Genomic DNA, 19,149 nt, shown 5'->3' on the forward strand with positions numbered 1-19,149 from the left:
GAACACATGGGCACAGCAATCAGCATCCTGGGGGTTACCATTAATCAGAAGCTGAACTGGACTAGTCATATAAATACCACGGCTAAAAGACCAAGTGAAAGCCTGGGAATCCTATGGCAAGTAACTTGCCTCCAGACACTCTTTCACCCCCCCCTCCGCCCCCGCCCCAGAGTCTGTTCAAGGGGAAATTAGGGATAATTCGTGTTGTTTAGATTGGACGAGATCCCCCCACCCCCCGAGGGAATGTCAGACGTGGCTCAGTGAGTAGCGTTCTGGCCTCTGAGCCAGAATGTTGTGGGTTCAAGTCCCATGCCCCTGGCGCTCTGCGTTGACCGGATTGTGCGTCACCCAGTTCCACTCTGTGCTCTGTGAGCGGAGAGGGGAGGATTGTGGCGGGATCTGCATCATCGAGCAACGTGTCTTTTTCAAATAGTCACCGGACTCTCTGTTTCGGTTCTCCAGAACTCCTGAAGGCCTCGAGAGGCGACCGTCTTCCGATGGGGAAATCATCCAAGTCTGCATCGGTGACGGAATCGGGTCAACCTGTCCTTCAATCAAAATAGGTAGGGGTTCCCGGGAGTTCAGCGTGCCTCGGGATGGGTGCGCACTCGTAGATACAAGGTGGACGATAAGTTTAAAAAATAAGAAATTTGTTTCATGGGATGTCCGCTTCGCTGGCTAGGTCTAACATTTGTTGCTCAGCCCTAATTGTCCTCAACCCAGCGGCTCGCTCAGCCTTTTCGGAAGGCAGTTACGAGTCAATCACGTTACAATGGGGCACAATGCTGAGTCAGACAGACCGCACAAAGGGAGGCCACTCAGCCCATCAAGGCCCGCTGTCCCAATTAGTCGCACTCCATGGCTGTGCCGGCGCACTTTATTCCCCCGGATCTAACCGGGACCTTAGTGTCTGTAAACTGGCAGCTACAATTCACGTGTGTAACCCTGCCACGCTGGGGGTTTCCCGTCCACTCTACAAACAGCGCAAAACTGTCGGCAGCTCTGGGTGACAATGTGGCTATTTCTCCCCATTCTTTCACAGGATGTGGGCATCGCTGGCTGGGCCCAGCATTTTAATGCCCATCCCAAATTGTCCCTTGAGAAGGTGGTGGTGAGCCGCTGCCTTGAACCGCTGTAGTCCATGAGGTGTAGGTACACCCACTGTGCTATTAGGGAGGGAGTTCCAGGATTTTAACCCTGAAGGAACGGCAGAGATATTTCCAAATAGGGATGCTGAGTGACTTGGAGGGGAGCCTCTTGTTGGTGGTGTTCCCAGCATCTGCTATCCTTGTTCTTCTAGATAGTAGTGGTCGTAGGTTTGAAAGGCTCTGTCTAAGGAACCTTGATGAGTACACGCAGTGCTTCTTGATGAGCTTGAGCTGCACCTTGTGGTCCGGGGTGGGGCATAACGCTTTGCAGTTGTCTCTAAAAGCTGGCATAACGCGATCGACTAATTTGGCAGTCTTTTAATGGATGTACTCATGCTTACTTCATCTCTCTGTAGAGCAAGAGGACCTGTGCAGCCCTCCTTCACCAGTGACCTCAGGGGGTTCCGAGTCCACGGTCACGCTATCACACCCGAGCAGGTAAAGGAGCAGACCCTAGGCGTCGATTTAGATCAGGAGATGTCAGGGTGGGAGGGAGGGAGCGACTGGCAGAGGGGAGGGGGGCCACATGATTGACAAATGAATTTCGACAGGGGGAGATGCGAGATGACAACACCTTTTTGGTGGTTGGGGGAGGGTTCACATAACCCTGGTAAAATAGGAGTCTAAAGGTGATGGTTGCCGGGGATTGGGGGGTGGGTGGAAAAATCTTCCAATTTTGTAGGGCTGGTGTGGGGACAGTCAACGGCCGCGGAGGGATCAGGAGAGAGGAGGGAGTGTTGACCACTCTGACCGTTAATCAGATTGTGACTCATCCGCTGTTGTGTGTGTGGACGCAGCTGCCAATCGTCACATCACGATGATATATTCACACGTGGCTCCGTGGAATCTTGTGGAACAGACCAGAGTTCATTCGGCCCGTGCCACTTGGGCCCAGCCCTTCGACCAATTCATCCAATTCCATCCGTGCGTTCCCCTCCTCCCCCTCCCTTTGCAAACTCGTTCATTTTTCAGACAGCTTTTTATTTCCACCCAATCTTTCTTCTCATGGGGATGTGGGGCATTGTCTGGGCCAGCAATGATAACCCATCCCTAATTGGCCTTGGAACTGAGTGGCTCAATCGGCCATTTCAGAGAGGGTCAGTTAAGAACCAACCACATTGCCATGGGTCTGGAGTCACACTTGGATGGCTATTTACTTACCAGGAAGGGATAACTTCAAAAAAATCGATGATAGCTTTGTGGTCACCAGTGTTAGAGACTAGCTTTCAATTCCAGATTTATTAATTAATTGATCTTGAATTTCACCAGCTGCTGCCACACTGTTGGTGGTGGGATTTGAACCCCTGTTCTCCAGAGAATTAGCCTGGGCCCCTGGATCGCCGGTCTAGTGACATAACCTCCATGCCACCATCTCTCTTCTTTTGCCAGTTATGTTAAATTGTGCTGTCCTCTGGTTACTGACCCTCCTGCCACTGGATAGTGTCTCTCACTCTTATCTATCCAAACCCCTTCATGCTCTCTCTCTCTCTTTTCCTCCGTCTGCCAGTGATCTCAGCTTTGAGGAGGATTGCCAGCTCGACACGGCCGAGGAATCTGAGAGCGAGACAGAGGGGCTGGAGGAGGAGGCAGCGGCGGCGACCAGGAGGAGAAAGTGGCCGCCCCACGCGGACCGGCATTGCGGCTGTGAGCTGCCCGGGACACTGGACATCGGAGGACAGATCGAGCGCTGGAACCTGGTGAAGGAATGCTTGAAGCTGAAGAGCGATGAAGAGCTGGCCAGGGCACTGCTAGACTTGTAAGCACTCACTACTAACCTTTTCCAAAACAACGTCCCACCGGACTAACATTAGCCTTCATGAGGGACTGTCACTACATAGCTGTTCACTAGGGGAAGGGTTTGTGCGGGTTAGGTGCTGCGAGATGTTTAGACACACATTCCTATCAGTCTCTCAGCATGTGCACAGTGGAAGGCGGCCTGGAAGAATCTGTAAAGTGTGGAATACTCTGCGTAGCCACCCTCTCCCTGTCTGAACCTCCTTGATCAAGCTTTAATTCGCCCGACCTAATATTCCCTTCTATGCCAATTAATATTTCACTGGTCTTCTGGGAAGCACTGTCTGTGGGCCATATTTCAGCCTGTAAGTGCAAATTAAATGAAATTATAATGGCACTGTATGTTTCTGTATAGTGGAGCTATGAGCGCAGAATGGGACTGCATTTGTGTATTGAAAATGGGATGGTGTGTTTGTATAATGGGATGGTGTGTGTGTATAATGGAATGGTGTGTGTGGACAATGAGACTGGGTATGGTGTGTTTTTAATGGGACAGGGTATGTATAATGGGACTGTGTGTGTATGTATAATGGGACAGTATATGCATAATTGCACTGCACATTGGGGGGGGGTGTATGTGTGCGTGTGTGTGTGCGTGTGTGTGTGTAAAATGGGACTGTGTGTGTGTGTGTGTAATGGGACTGTGTGTGTATATTGGGACTGTGTATAGTGTGATTTGTTTTTCAGGTACACCAAGACACACTCCACCTCCCCCAGCCCACTGACCACACTCGCTGCTCTTGTGAAGAAGGTGTGAGGGCTCTGATGCTGCCGTAATGTCGATACTGCAATTCGGTCAGGTCTCAGTGCAGGTAACTGCGTCCCTTATACTCCCCCCCCCCCCCCCCCCTCACGCCACCAACCCATTCTCACCACTGCAGCCCCTGCCCTTAACCCCCCCCCCCCCCCCCACCCACTCTCTCACACCGTCACACTTGACCCCACACCACTCACATTTCCTCCCGCCTCTCACTCGCCCCCCCCCCCCCTGTATCCGGGCCACCCCCCCCCCACACATAAGCCCCTCCCACTCAGCCCCCCTCCCACTCACCACCCCCTCCCACTCACCACCCCCACCCACTCACCACCCCCTCCCACTCACCACCCCCTCCCACTCACCACCCCTTCCCACTCACCACCCCCTCCCACTCACCACCCCCTCCCACTCACCACCCCCTCCCACTCACCACCCCCTCCCACTCACCACCCCCTCCCACTCACCACCCCCTCCCACTCACCACCCCCTCCCACTCACCACCCCCTCCCACTCGACCCCCACCTCCCACTCGACCCCCACCTCCCACTCGACCCCCACCTCCCACTCGACCCCCACCTCCCACTCGACCCCCACCTCCCACTCGACCCCCACCTCCCACTCGACCCCCATCTCCCACTCGACCCCCATCTCCCACTCGACCCCCATCTCCCACTCGACCCCCATCTCCCACTCGACCCCCATCTCCCACTCGACCCCCATCTCCCACTCGACCCCCATCTCCCACTCGACCCCCATCTCCCACTCGACCCCCATCTCCCACTCGTCGACCCCCATCTCCCACTCGTCGACCCCCATCTCCCACTCGTCGACCCCCATCTCCCACTCGTCGACCCCCATCTCCCACTCGTCGACCCCCATCTCCCACTCGTCGACCCCCATCTCCCACTCGTCGACCCCCATCTCCCACTCGTCGACCCCCATCTCCCACTCGTCGACCCCCATCTCCCACTCGTCGACCCCCATCTCCCACTCGTCGACCCCCATCTCCCACTCGTCGACCCCCATCTCCCACTCGTCGACCCCCATCTCCCACTCGTCGACCCCCATCTCCCACTCGTCGACCCCCATCTCCCACTCGTCGACCCCCATCTCCCACTCGTCGACCCCCATCTCCCACTCGTCGACCCCCATCTCCCACTCGTCGACCCCCATCTCCCACTCGTCGACCCCCATCTCCCACTCGTCGACCCCCATCTCCCACTCGTCGACCCCCATCTCCCACTCGTCGACCCCCATCTCCCACTCGTCGACCCCCATCTCCCACTCGTCGACCCCCATCTCCCACTCGTCGACCCCCATCTCCCACTCGTCGACCCCCATCTCCCACTCGTCGACCCCCATCTCCCACTCGTCGACCCCCATCTCCCACTCGTCGACCCCCATCTCCCACTCGTCGACCCCCATCTCCCACTCGTCGACCCCCATCTCCCACTCGTCGACCCCCATCTCCCACTCGTCGACCCCCATCTCCCACTCGTCGACCCCCATCTCCCACTCGTCGACCCCCATCTCCCACTCGTCGACCCCCATCTCCCACTCGTCGACCCCCATCTCCCACTCGTCGACCCCCATCTCCCACTCGTCGACCCCCATCTCCCACTCGTCGACCCCCATCTCCCACTCGTCGACCCCCATCTCCCACTCGTCGCCCCCCCGCCCACTCGTCGCCCCCCCGCCCACTCGTCGCCCCCCCGCCCACTCGTCGCCCCCCCGCCCACTCGTCGCCCCCCCGCCCACTCGTCGCCCCCCCGCCCACTCGTCGCCCCCCCGCCCACTCGTCGCCCCCCCGCCCACTCGTCGCCCCCCCGCCCACTCGTCGCCCCCCCGCCCACTCGTCGCCCCCCCGCCCACTCGTCGCCCCCCCGCCCACTCGTCGCCCCCCCGCCCACTCGTCGCCCCCCCGCCCACTCGTCGCCCCCCCGCCCACTCGTCGCCCCCCCGCCCACTCGTCGCCCCCCCGCCCACTCGTCGCCCACTCGTCGCCCACTCGTCGCCCACTCGTCGCCCCCCCGCCCACTCGTCGCCCCCCGCCCACTCGTCGCCCACTCGTCGCCCCCCCGCCCACTCGTCGCCCACTCGTCGCCCCCCCGCCCACTCGTCGCCCCCCCGCCCACTCGTCGCCCACTCGTCGCCCCCCCCGCCCACTCGTCGCCCCCCCGCCCACTCGTCGCCCCCCCGCCCACTCGTCGCCCACTCGTCGCCCCCCCCGCCCACTCGTCGCCCACTCGTCGCCCCCCCGCCCACTCGTCGCCCACTCGTCGCCCACTCGTCGCCCCCCCCGCCCACTCGTCGCCCACTCGTCGCCCCCCCGCCCACTCGTCGCCCACTCGTCGCCCCCCCCGCCCACTCGTCGCCCCCCCCGCCCACTCGTCGCCCCCCCGCCCACTCGTCGCCCCCCCGCCCACTCGTCGCCCCCCCGCCCACTCGTCGCCCCCCCGCCCACTCGTCGCCCCCCCGCCCACTCGTCGCCCCCCCCGCCCACTCGTCGCCCCCCCCGCCCACTCGTCGCCCACTCGTCGCCCCCCCGCCCACTCGTCGCCCACTCGTCGCCCCCCCCGCCCACTCGTCGCCCACTCGTCGCCCCCCCGCCCACTCGTCGCCCACTCGTCGCCCCCCCGCCCACTCGTCGCCCACTCGTCGCCCCCCCGCCCACTCGTCGCCCACTCGTCGCCCCCCCCGCCCACTCGTCGCCCACTCGTCGCCCCCCCCGCCCACTCGTCGCCCCCCCGCCCACTCGTCGCCCCCCCCGCCCACTCGTCGCCCCCCCCGCCCACTCGTCGCCCCCCCCGCCCACTCGTCGCCCCCCCCGCCCACTCGTCGCCCCCCCCGCCCACTCGTCGCCCCCCCCGCCCACTCGTCGCCCCCCCGCCCACTCGTCGCCCCCCCCGCCCACTCGTCGCCCCCCCCGCCCACTCGTCGCCCCCCCGCCCACTCGTCGCCCACTCGTCGCCCCCCCGCCCACTCGTCGCCCACTCGTCGCCCCCCCGCCCACTCGTCGCCCACTCGTCGCCCCCCCGCCCACTCGTCGCCCACTCGTCGCCCCCCCGCCCACTCGTCGCCCACTCGTCGCCCCCCCGCCCACTCGTCGCCCACTCGTCGCCCCCCCGCCCACTCGTCGCCCACTCGTCGCCCCCCCGCCCACTCGTCGCCCACTCGTCGCCCCCCCCGCCCACTCGTCGCCCCCCCGCCCACTCGTCGCCCACTCGTCGCCCCCCCGCCCACTCGTCGCCCACTCGTCGCCCCCCCCGCCCACTCGTCGCCCACTCGTCGCCCCCCCCCGCCCACTCGTCGCCCACTCGTCGCCCCCCCGCCCACTCGTCGCCCTCCTCAAATCCTGTTTAAATCTCCTGCCCCTAACCTTAGTACTTCCATTCCAGGTATCAATCTGGTTATGAAGAGCAGACTGTTCCACAGAGGTGTATTTTAAAATCTGTTCTAACCTTGCTGGGTTGGTCACTAATCTGCCTCTTTCTCTCACTCTCTCTCTCGTTCAGCGGTTTGGAACAGCGAGGTGTTTCTGGCCGGGAATCCGTGGCACCAGAGGACCGAGCACTGTCTACGTCGTACTCGGGATCAGAGTCCGGGAGCTCACAGCTCACACTTGGGCAGGTACTGCTTATTGCAGCCGGTCTTTGAGGGAAGCCGGTCTGTGTTCGTGCACTCCCTTCATGAATTCTTTCCTCCTCGCCCTCCCTCCCCCCATTTGTCAGGAAGGGGGGTGGAGAGAATGGCCAGGAATAGCAGTTTGTGGAGGGGACTGAAGCCAATAGCTAGCTAATGTCTTTGGTCTTCCCATTATTGAACTGATGGAACTTCCTCCACGACCAATTTTTAAACAATATTTTATTCGATTTTTCATTTATAACATTAAAATATTCAAACCATTCCAACAAAATTTACATTTTTGCAAATAATGTAATTACAAGACCACCCCAACTCATCCTCCCGCTTTCTCTTTACTTCTTCCAATGAAACCTGCAGATATTGAAATACATTCCCTCTCGGAAGCTGGGCCTTCTCTGAAATCTCTTCGAACCTTGCAAACCTACCCTCTAAACCTCTCTCACCCCTCCCGCTCCCATCCCCTGAAAGTTGAATCTGGACTAGATGGCACAAACCTATGGTTCCTGCAGGTCACCACCAACAGTGACATAGAGCCTAATTTAAAATGCTGCCTGAATTGGTTCCAAATTCTCACAGAAGCTATTCCCACTGGGCTCGACGGCAATCTCGAGAGCCCCAACACCGCACCGCGTGGTGCGGTGGTCAAGTGGGAAGGCGTTGGGCTCGTAAACCAAAGATCGCAGGTTTGATTCCTGTCCGTGCCGAGAAACGTTTGTTCTGCTTCGGTGTTTAATTTCCGCGGTTCGTTGGTACTGATCCGTTCAAAATTGTTTGTTGTAATTTCGCAGAGCGTGATTTGGGCAGCACGGTAGCGCAGTGGTTAGCACAGTTGCTTCACAGCTCCAGGGCGCCAGGTTCGATTCCCGGCTTGGGTCACTGTCTGTGCGGAGTCTGCACGTTCTCCCCATGTGTGCGTGGGTTTCCTCCGGGTGCTCCGGTTTCCTCCCACAGTCCAAGGATGTGCAGGTTAGGTGGATTGGCCACGATAAATTGCCATTAGTGTCCCAAAAAAAATGGTTAGGTGGGGTTACTGGGTTATGGGGATAAAGGGGATAGGATGGAGGCGTGGGGCTTAAGTAGGGTGCTCTTTCGAAGGGCCGGTGCAGACTTGATGGGCTGAATGGCCTCCTGCACTGTAAATTCTATGAATCTCACCAGAGAGAACAGGAATGTGGCGGTAACAAGAGCCCTCGTGCTCGATCCTTTGCAAGAAGCCATCTCCATCCTCCCCTAAAGAGAGTCTGGATCCTGAAACCACCCCTGTACCTTATCAATGTTTGCTGCCCAGTAATAACACAGCAGATTAGGTAGTGCCAACCCACATCTGCCTGTCTGTAAAAAATAAAATAAAAAGCCCTACACACACAAGGAGTCTTGCCTGCAGAAGTAATAATAATCATCTTTATTGTCACAAGTCGGCTTACATGAACACTGCAATGAAGTTACTGTGAAAAGCCCCTAGGCGCCACACTCCGGCACCTGTTTGGGTACACAGAGGGAGAATTCAGAATGTCCAATTCACCTAACAGCACGTTGTTCGGGACTGGTAGGAGGAAACCGGAGCACCCGGAGGAAACCCACGCAGACATGGGGAGAACGTGCAGACTCCGCTCAGACAGTGACCCAAGCCGGGAATCGAACCCGGGACCCTGGCATGTAAAGCGACAGTGCTAACCACTGTGCTACCGTGCAGCCTATAAGTAGATAGATATTAACTTATTGACCCTACCGAAGAAAGCCTTAGAAAGAAAGACTGTGAGACACTAAAACAAAAACCTTGGAAGAATATTCATTTTCACCATTTGCACTCTTCCCATCAAAGTCAAAGGAAGTGCATCCCACCTCTTCAAATCAGCCTTCACCCCATTAACCAGACTGGCAAAGTTAAGTTTATGGAGTGAAGCCCAATCATGAGCCACCTGAATTCCCAGATACCGGAAACTAGTCCTTGCTGGATGAAACGGTACCTCCCTAGATAGCTTCCCTCCCAGGAGCCGTTCACCAGAAGAAGAAAAAATCACTTTTTCCAAGGTTTAACTTGTATCCGTGAAGGAACCAAACTTCCTGAGCACCTCCATTATCTCCCCCACATTGGAGAGAGGCTCTTTAATGTACAACAATAAATTGTCCGCTTACAGGAACACCTTATGCTCCCTCCCTCCCCGGTCTATCCCCCTCCACTTAGAAGACGATCTAAGCACAATGGCCAGCAGCACAATTGCTAACACAAACGGCAGCAGAAATCATGGGTACCTCTGCATCGTATCCCTGTTCAATCAAAAATACCCCGAGCTCAGCATTGGTATGGACACTCGTACTGGGAGCCCTGTATGAAAGCCAAACCCAGGATACAGATTTCGGCCCCAAAGCAAATCGCTCCATAACCTCAAAAAGGTACCTCCACTCAACGTCTTCTCGCACCCATCGAGATAATCATCTCTGGCTCGGCGACTGAAGAGAAGAGGGGGGCAGCATCACATTCAAGAGTCTCCTCATGTTGGCTGACTGTTTCCGGCCCTTAACAAACCCTGTCTGCTCCTCCGAAATCACCCCCCGCAGACTAAGCTCCAAACGATTTGCCAGTGCCTCAGCCAACAGCTTTGTATCTACGTTTAGCAAAGAAATAGGTTGGTATGAAACACTCTGTTGGATCCTTGTCCTTTTTCAAGATCGATGCCTGCGCCAGAGTGGCCGCAAGTACTCTCGAGTCAAAGAGACGTTGAACAGCTCCAACATAAGTGGGACCAGCAGCCAGCAAACTGTTTCTGAAACTCAACAGGGAATCCCATCAGGACCCGATGCCTCCCCCGTCTGCATTAGACGAATCCAGCTCAAGATCTCTTCCTGCCCAATCGGCCCCTCCTGCCTTCTATCCCGCTCTGCCTCCTGAAAGGTCAATTAAACTAAAATTTACCGTTGTAGATTCCTCCTCCGGAGGCTCAGACTTGTATAACCCACAGACCCGAGCCGGCTCCAGGCCAACCCAAGATGGCTGCCATCACCCCCATCAAACCAGTTCAAAAACAAAGGATCCTGCACCGTCAGCAAATTACCCTTCCTCCAATTCCTCTCATTCTCTCCCTCCCACTCAGCCCTGACCACCCCCCCGAACACCAGACACATAGCCCACCAAAACCCAACCATGCCACCCACAAAACAAATACCCAAAACCTAAGCTTATTACCATAAGAAACAAGAACCACCTCGCCATAGGTAACCAGCTGCAGCCATCTCCCCCACTCCGCTCCCGTTAACTAGCCAGGTGACCCCCACCTAAGGTGGAAAAAAAAGACAACACAAAGACCAAGCCTATCACAACATGTATCCATAACAACCTCCCAACCCAAATCAAACATAGGAAGAAAACAGGAACCCACGCTTCAATCCCATCTCCATTGGTTCCAACAGTGTCATAAACACCCCCAAACTATTAAGCTCCAGTACCACAACATGCCACCCCCCACTTCAGAAATCATCCTACATACAACAAAACAAAAATTTTTTTTTTTTTAAATACAGGAGAACTCCAGAATGTCAGAACAAAAGAGATCATAGTCCTCAAAGCCTTCAGTTCTCTTCCCCACCCCACTCCCCAGTCCATGTTTGTTCACCAAGTTATTTGCCTCCTCCGGTGCGACAAAATTATAATTTCTAAGTGACACAAAGGTGAGCGGGGTACACCGTCCCAAAACGCACATTGCTTCTATAGAGGGCCCCTTTGGCCTTATTGAACCTGCACGTCTTCTTGCCAACTCTGCCCTGACATCTTGGTATATTAGGATGGGATGGCCATCCCATCTACACTCAAGTGCCCTTCGCCCATCTCGGGTCCTGCTGCTTATCCAGGTACCTGTGGAACCGGACATTAATCAGCCGTGGTGGCTCCCCAATTTGGGCTTCTGTCTCAGCGATCGATAGGCCCAGTCAACTCTAGAGGGGTCGAAAAAATCCCCTCACCCATCAATTTCCCAAACATTTTAGATACATAGTCAGTGGCCCTTGTACCTTCCAGGCGTCCCTGCGACCAGCGATCCTTAAATTCTGATATTTGGAGTGGTTCTTCAGGTCATCGACTTTGGCCTTTAGCATCTTTCGCTCCCCCGCCAACAACGCCATCTCTGCCTCTATCAAGACAATTCAATCGCTGTGATCATTGAGCCCCTCCTCTGCCGCCTTAACCGTCATCCCCTGCACCTCCACCCGCTGATCCAAGCTGTCCAAGGTCACATGAATAGGTGCCAGGGCCCCTCAATCGCCATCACCAGATCCTCAGCAGCCGCTTGTCGCTGTTTCCTAAATTCACCCGACACGAAGTCCACTGAGGGGGGCAATGACGCCACAGAGACCTCCGCCATTTTCTTCCCTCTGAGGTTCGAGAGACTTCCGAATCGGGCAAAGATCCTTTGCCCAATTTATTCATCGTATTATACCCCTTAGACATCACATGACAGAGGGTTCAAATTCTGTCACCCGGTACCACTTTCTCCCTTGAAAAAAACACCTATTAAACAGGTCAAAAAACAATTCCCCAAACAGGAGCCACCTTGTGTGCTCACTTCATAGCTGTCACCGGGAGAACCCCAATTTATTTTTGAATATTGTTCAAGCAGCGAAACAAATTGAAGAGGGAGTAGAGATCGAGAGAGAGAGTTGGAGGTAGGACCTGCAGCATCTGACATTCCTCATCGTTGTTGGGAACAACTGGAATTTCAACACTGGCCAAAGATATGCTGGTTAGGTGGATTGGCCATGCTAGAAAATTGCCCCTTAATGTCCTAGGATGTACAGGTTAGGTGCGGATACGGGGGGGGGAGATAGGGCAGGTAAGTGGGCCTATGGGTCCATAAAGGTGATTATGGTGACTGGTGATGGCTAATGCCCCTTTTGTCCATTTGATTGCAGCGTACCAGATGTAATGAGCCCGAGCCCACCCTGAGCAGAGCATGCTCCGTCACCTTTAACCCCCTGTGTTGGGTCGTTTGGGGGAATGCCAAGAACAGAACACCGTGCTTGAGCAGCTTTGATCAAGACATGACCCAAGACAGTCAAATAATTTGTTTATTTATACATTTATATATGTGTATATATATATATATATATATCAGTTTGTGTGTGCGTGTGTGTATTCTACAGTATTTTTGTAAAGACTTTCTATCACAGAGAAACAATTAAAAAAGCTTTCCCATTTTACAAGGTGGTGGCCGCTGCTTGGATGGTGTTTGTGTCTGTTGGAGTGAGGGGTGCACAGCCGCTGGGTGACTGCTGTCCAAACTCACTTGGTGGGGACTCATTTAACACAGAGGAGCTTCTGTCAGATTTACTCTGTCACTCTGTGCCCATCTCTCTCTCTCTCTCTCTCTCTTTCCCCCCCCCCCCAAAAAAAAACCTTCTCATTGTGCATTGTCCTGGAGACAGGAACACAACTGGTCCCTTCTTTCCCTGCCCCTGTCAGAACATACTTGCCTACATTCACACCTCTCTCTCACTCTCCATCTCAATCTCCTTGCTCTCTACCTCCATCTGCTGGTATTCCTGTCTCACTGCCCTCATTTCGCCACCCTTCTCTATCTCCACCTGCTGGTGTCCCTGTTAGAAGCATGGTTCCCTCCGGCCTGTTCCGCCAATGAATAAAATCATGGATCTGTTCCGAGCACAACTCCAGTTTTCCACCCTATCCCCGTATCCCTTGATTCCCCATTGATGCATTGTCCAAAAACCTATCAATCTTTTAAATATAGTTAACAACATTGAGTGTCCGTGGCCCTCCAGGCACCAGAGTTTCTTGCGTGAAGAGATCTGTCCTCATTTCTACCTCAATGACCGACCTCTTACTATGAGACTGTGAAGTCCAGTTCGCTCAATTCCATTAATATTTTATTTTTCCCGTTTTTAATAAATTTAGAGTACCCAATTAATCTTTTCCAATTAAGGGGCAATTTAGCATGGTCAATCCACCTACCATGCACATCTTTGGGTTGTGGGGGCGAAACCCACGTACAGACGGGGAGAATGTGCAAACTCCATACGGAGAATGACCCAGAGCCGGGATTGAACCTGGGCCCTCGGCGCCGTGAGGCAGCAATGCTAACCGCTGTGCCACCGTGCTGCCCTTCGATTCCGTTAATGAAGCATGCAGGGCGACACAGTGGTTAGCATTGCTGCCTCACAGCACCGAGGGCCTGTGTCTGCGTGGGTCTCACCCCCACAACTCAAAGATGTGCAGGGTAGGTGAATTGGCCACGCTAAATTGGCCCTTCATTGGAAAAAAAAAATTGGATACTTTAAATTTAAAAACAAATGAAGCATGCATAGTATCCTGGGCTTTATTTGTAGGAGCATGGAGTAGAGAGGCAGGGAGGGATGTGCTGAACATATACAAGACCCTAGTTAGAGCTCAGCTGCAGTATTGTGTGCAGTTCTGGGCAGCACACTGTCGGAAGGATGTGAACGCCTTGGAGCGAATTCAGAAGAGGTTCACAAGAATGGCTGCAGGCGTGAGAAACCTCAGTTGTGAGGATAGATTGAAGAGGTTGGGACTGATCTCGGAAGGAAGAAGGCTGAAAGGAGAGTAGAGTCATTCATCCAGGGCCCTGTACTTCATAAAAATGCAATACTCGCCGGCAGTAGGCTTTCTGGAGAGACATTTTATTTCTCATCAAACGTCTTCGCATTGAGGCCTCTTATCTTTCTGTAGTGAGAGTTGGTCGGATCTGCCTTTTGTCTTTCAGGAGAGAGAGTTAGCTGGTCCTTACTGGAGAGAGCTACAGCCCTCACTGTAGGCTTCCCAGAGGGAGTTTAGCTGGATCTTTTTGGAGAGGACTCCGTTAGATTCCTTCACCGGGCTGCCAGAATCAACACTGAAACAAAGCTCAAGCCTTGGGACTAAAAAAAACAGCAATGGGATCAGATCCGATCGCTACCTGTTATTGTGCAGAGTACAGTCTTTTGGGCCAATTCACCAGCCAATCTATCAAACTGAAACCCCACCCACTTCTCTGTCCCTGGTCAATCTCCTCTTTGAACCAGCACAATATTTTAGATCCTTCTGTTTGAATCAAAGGTGCAGGCTGCTTACCTAAAAGTGACATGTCTGTTAATCACCCATAATCAAAATGTAGCGACAAAAATAAAGAGAAAATAAGGGAATAAAGAGAACAAATAAGAAGGACCCTTGCAAAAGTACTATTTGCCTTCCCAATTGCTTAATGTACCTGCATATTAACCAAGTGTAACCCCCCCCCCCCATCTCCACCCCATCCTCGGACACTGGCTGCCCCAGTCTCCATTGCGGAGCTTTTCCCCAAATTGTTCCCGGATCTATCCAGTGGCCTGGCGACGCCGGAGGAACTGGAGTCTGAGCCACCGCCTCCCTCTGGCCCGATACCCCGAAAGGAGCCCGCGAGGAACATATCTGTCGACGTTCCGGGGGGGGTGCGATCGAGGCAGACCCAGGGCTGGTTGGGCGAGTTGGTGCTGACCACACACAATGTGGTGGGGGACTCGGCCACAGACGGCGACTGCCCCGAGGACGTCTGCTTGGTGGGGGCACAGGATGATTTTGAGCCCATCTGTAGCGAGGCGGTGGACTTCTTCGTGCCCGCCTGGAGGAGCTGACCAGCACCCTTGACAACCTTGCCAGGAGCAAAATCCCAGGCTGGACGGGCTGACCGTGGAGTTCTTCTGGGTGTTCTGGGACGTCCTGGGCAGCGGCTACGTGGGGGTTCTGGGGGAAAGTATCATGACCGGGGAGATGCCCCTCTCTCATGGCGCAGAGCCACCATTACCTTGCTGCCAAAGAGGGGGGATCTCTGCCTCCTTAGAAATTGTCGAACAGTCTCCCCCCCTCAGCATGAACTACAAGATCTTCGCCAAGGCGATGTGTTAACACCTTGGCACCGTTGGGACCACATCATCCAGCCTGGCCGCTCCTACACCGTCCCAGGCTGCACAATCTATGGCAACATCCATCTGGTCCGGGACCTGGTCCATCATTCCCAGAACACTGGTCTGTCAAGCACCTTTCTGACCCTAGATCAGAAGGCGTTGGACAGGGTGGACCACAAATATTTATTCAGGACTCTGCAAACATTCAGGTTCGGGATGCATTTTGTCACCCGGATCCGACTTCTGTAGACTGCCGCAGAGTGTCTCGTTAAGGTTAACGGGTCTCTGACAGCGCCTCTTCGCTTTAGGGAGGCGGGGGGGAGTGCATCAGAGCCTCCCCTTGTCTGGCCAATTCTATTCTATTTGCGTGGAGCCTTTCCTGCGCATCCTGCAGAGGAGGCTGTCGGGACTGCTTCTGCACGGCCAGGCATTGGGGTGGTCCTCTCAGCTTACACTGATGATGTGCTCCTCATGTTCACTGACACTGCTGACCTACGGAGGATGCGAGAGTGCCAGGCTGTGTACTCCATTGCATCCTCTGCCAGGATCAGCTGGGCCAAGTGTTCCGGACTCCTGGTCGGTCCGTGGCAGATGGATCCAGCTGCTGGTGGAGCTCCGGCCTTTCATCTGGAGTAGGACCAGCATCATCTCCCTGGGAGCCCCATCTTTGCCCGGCTGATGAATCCTGGCCGGCTAACTGGCAGGAGCTGGAGACCAAGGTCACCGCTCTCTTAAGATGCTGGACAGGACAGTCCTGAGTGCTGTCTTACAGGGGTCGAGTTCTTGTCATAAACCAGTTGATAGCCTCCATGTTGTGGTACCGGCTGGTCACTTTGACCCCTTCGCCACTTCGTAGATCAGCAGGGCCTTTGTTACCTTCTGCAGGCGCTGCCCATCTTTTACCAGGACCTGCTCAAAGTCTGGAACAGGTCGCCTCGCGCCGCAGCTCGCCCCCCCCGTCAGGAGTGGTGGCTGTCGTCAGGGAGCCGCTGCGCAGGAATCCGCACCTCCTCCAAAATCATTTTGATGTGGAAATGCCGGAGTTGGACTGGGGTGAGCACAGTAAGAACTCTTACAACACCAGGTTAAAGTCCATCAGGTTTATTTGGAATCACTAGCTTTCGGAGTGCAGCTCCTTCCTCTCATCCTGTACGACTTCTTACTATGCCATGTTGAGTCACATTCAGGCATTGCCCCTATCAGAAGTGGCCCTTTTTTGCTTTATCCCTAAGTTGTTTCCTTTCTTATATTTGGTTGATCTCAAAAGAGTGGCGAGTCCAATTAACTTGCACATATTACACTCAATCCCCTCACCTGAGCTGTTGAAATAGATTGTGAGTAGCTGAGACCCAAGTACTAACTCCAACTCATAAATTTATTCCTGTTCTTTATCCTCAATCTGTGAGAACAAAAATGTCAGTAGGTTAGACTGGACTTGTTTCCATTGGAGTTTAGAAGAGTGAGATAGTGACTCGATTGATGTATCTTGAATGGCCTTGACAAGTTGGGCCTGGAAAGGATGTTTCCTCTTAGAAACATTGAAAATGTGAGCAGGAGATGGTCATTCCGCTTTTCGAACCTGCTTCGCCATTCAATCTGATTATGGTTAATCCTCTGACCGCCACACTCCAGCGCTCTCCTCATACTCCTTGACACCTTTGCCAGGGTGGCATGGTGCCACAGTGGTCTCACAGCGCCAGAGACCCGAATTGATTGCGGCCTTGCATGACTGTGTGGAGTTTGCATGTTCTCCCCATGTCTGCGGGGGTTTCCTCCGGATTCTCTGGTTTCCTCCCACAGTCCAAAGATGCACAGGTTAGGTGGACTGGCCATTATCAATGTGAAAGGTTACAAGGTGATGGAGTGAGCCTACGTAGGGTGCTCTTTCGGAACGTCAGTGCAGACTCGATGGGCCGAATGACCTCCTTCTGTATTGTAGGGATTTGTAGATTTTATCTGTTTCCTTCATAAATATATTCAGTGACTTGTCCTCCACAGCCTTCTGTGGTGAGGAATTCCACAGGTTCACCACCCTCAGTGTGAAGAAGTTTCCACTCATCGCAGTCCTAAATGGTTGGTGAGTCTAGACTAGGGTCACATGTTTGAAATTTGGAGATCGCCCTTTTAGGACAGGGTTAGAATTTTTTTCTCTGAGGATTGAGCAACTTCAGAACTCTCTGCCTCAGAAGGTAGTGGAGGTGGGGAAGGTAGTGGAGAATACTTTTATGGCGGAGGTAGATAGATTCTTGTTAGGCGAGGGAATCAAAGGTTATTGGGGAGTCAATGGGGAATGTGGAGCATTAAGAACAATCCGATAAGCCACTATCTTATTGAATGGCAGAGCAAACTCAAGGGGCCGACTGGCCTACTTCCATTTTGTCTGCTTGTTATCGCGTGTGCTCTAATCTTGTGTAACAGTGTGGCACCTTTTCAAACCGTCTTCTAAAAATCCAAATATGCTACAGACACTAGTTCTCCCTTATCTACCTTTTTCAGCTTAAAATAATTCTCACAGATTTGTCAGAAATGATACCCTTTTCATAAAGCTGATCCGATTCTGTCCTTTTATTTTATAATTTTCGAAGTGCCCTGTTTCCTGACCCTGAGTAACAGATTTGAAGGGCAGCACGGTGGGGTAGTGGTTAGCACTGGGACTACGACACTGAGGACCCGGATTCGAAATCCCGGCTTTAGGCCACTGTCCGTGTGGAGTTTGCACATTCTCCCCGTGTCTGCGTGGGTTTCACCCCCACAACCCAAAATGTGCAGGTTAGGTGGATTGGCCATGCTAAATTGCCCCTTAATTGGAAAAAATATATAATTGGGTACTCTAAATTTATTTTAAAAAATAATAGATTTGAGCATCTTCCCTGTAACTATTTCCTTCAGTACCTTTTCTTTACTAATGTCAATTATCTTAAGTTTCTGACCCTCAGCAGGCCTCATCATTTCTGTATGTTCACAGAATCTCTACAGTGCAGAAGGAGGCCATTCAGCCCATCAAGTCTGCACCGAACCTCCAAAAGATGCACCCTGTGCAGACCCACTCCCCCCCCCCCCCACTCCCCCCGGATGCACCCCATGCAGGCCCCTCCCCCCCACCCCCGGATGCACCCCATGCAGGCCCATGCAGGCCCACCGCGCCCCCCCCCCCGCCGCCGCCCTATGCCTGTAACCCCACCTCACCTTTGGGCAGCGAGAATTATGATCAGACGGAGAATATCTCGCAATGGAAGTATCGCGATTTGTCTCTGGTGTCGATTTCAATGCCACGCTCCAAGTCCCCCGCTGGTGGTGTTATCGAAGTTTGCAACCGGTGCTGGTGGGCCCATGCAAAACTATCATTTGCTTGGATTAAAATCTCATTAGCAGGTTCGCCACTTCGTGCTCCTCCCCTCCACCCTCTGAGGCAGAAATCGCACAAGCATGAATTGGTGCAAGAATCTGCAAGCGGGGCCTGGGTGTCACGGCTGGTGAGGGGGAGCAAGAGGCTAAAAAAAACGTGAGCTTGCTGGAGGATGGCTTCTGGGGCCAGGGGGAGTAGTGGGGGATGACTTGTTGACAGGTCCGTGCACTCGAATTGCCTAATTGGGATCGGGTGGTCTGGTAAAGAGGGCCAATGCTGCAGTATGTGATTGAAAGACGCTCCTTTGGTGCTACTTACAGACTCCATGTTTTTCACACTGTTGACTGCTCATTGTGACCTGTGAATGTTCAGAGAGCGTTGGGTGGTGTGGGATGGCCTCTGGACATCCTCAGCTGGATCATTGAGGGAACGGCGTGGCTCAATCAGCGGCCCACCAGCTGTTGGCACTCCTCAATGGTGCAGCCCCACCACAGAGGAAGCAGGGGATTAGCAGAGCTCACACCAACCATAGGACACCCACCATGGTCTTTGGAACTCTCCCTGGCATACTGTCC

At 54.3% G+C, this 19,149-nt stretch overlaps 2 protein-coding genes across 4 annotated transcripts in view; one reads left to right on the top strand and one right to left on the bottom strand.

Moving 5' to 3' along the window:
- Positions 1-12,537, top strand: part of LOC140390241 (uncharacterized) — a 28,185-nt gene extending 15,648 nt beyond the window's left edge. For all 3 annotated transcript variants that reach the window (XM_072475216.1, XM_072475217.1, XM_072475219.1), the window contains 6 exons: positions 463-563; positions 1,505-1,586; positions 2,656-2,904; positions 3,630-3,754; positions 7,215-7,329; positions 12,247-12,537. In XM_072475216.1, the coding sequence (XP_072331317.1) occupies positions 463-563; positions 1,505-1,586; positions 2,656-2,904; positions 3,630-3,699 (502 nt within the window). In that variant the 3' untranslated portion in view covers positions 3,700-3,754; positions 7,215-7,329; positions 12,247-12,537. The remainder of the gene's footprint in view (positions 1-462; positions 564-1,504; positions 1,587-2,655; positions 2,905-3,629; positions 3,755-7,214; positions 7,330-12,246) is intronic.
- slc39a7 (solute carrier family 39 member 7) overlaps positions 1-19,149 on the bottom strand; it is a 75,190-nt gene that overhangs the window by 40,271 nt on the left and 15,770 nt on the right. The window lies entirely within an intron of this gene.

The sequence above is a fragment of the Scyliorhinus torazame genome, chromosome 14, assembly GCF_047496885.1.
Source record: "Scyliorhinus torazame isolate Kashiwa2021f chromosome 14, sScyTor2.1, whole genome shotgun sequence".
Classification (NCBI taxonomy): domain Eukaryota; kingdom Metazoa; phylum Chordata; class Chondrichthyes; order Carcharhiniformes; family Scyliorhinidae; genus Scyliorhinus; species Scyliorhinus torazame.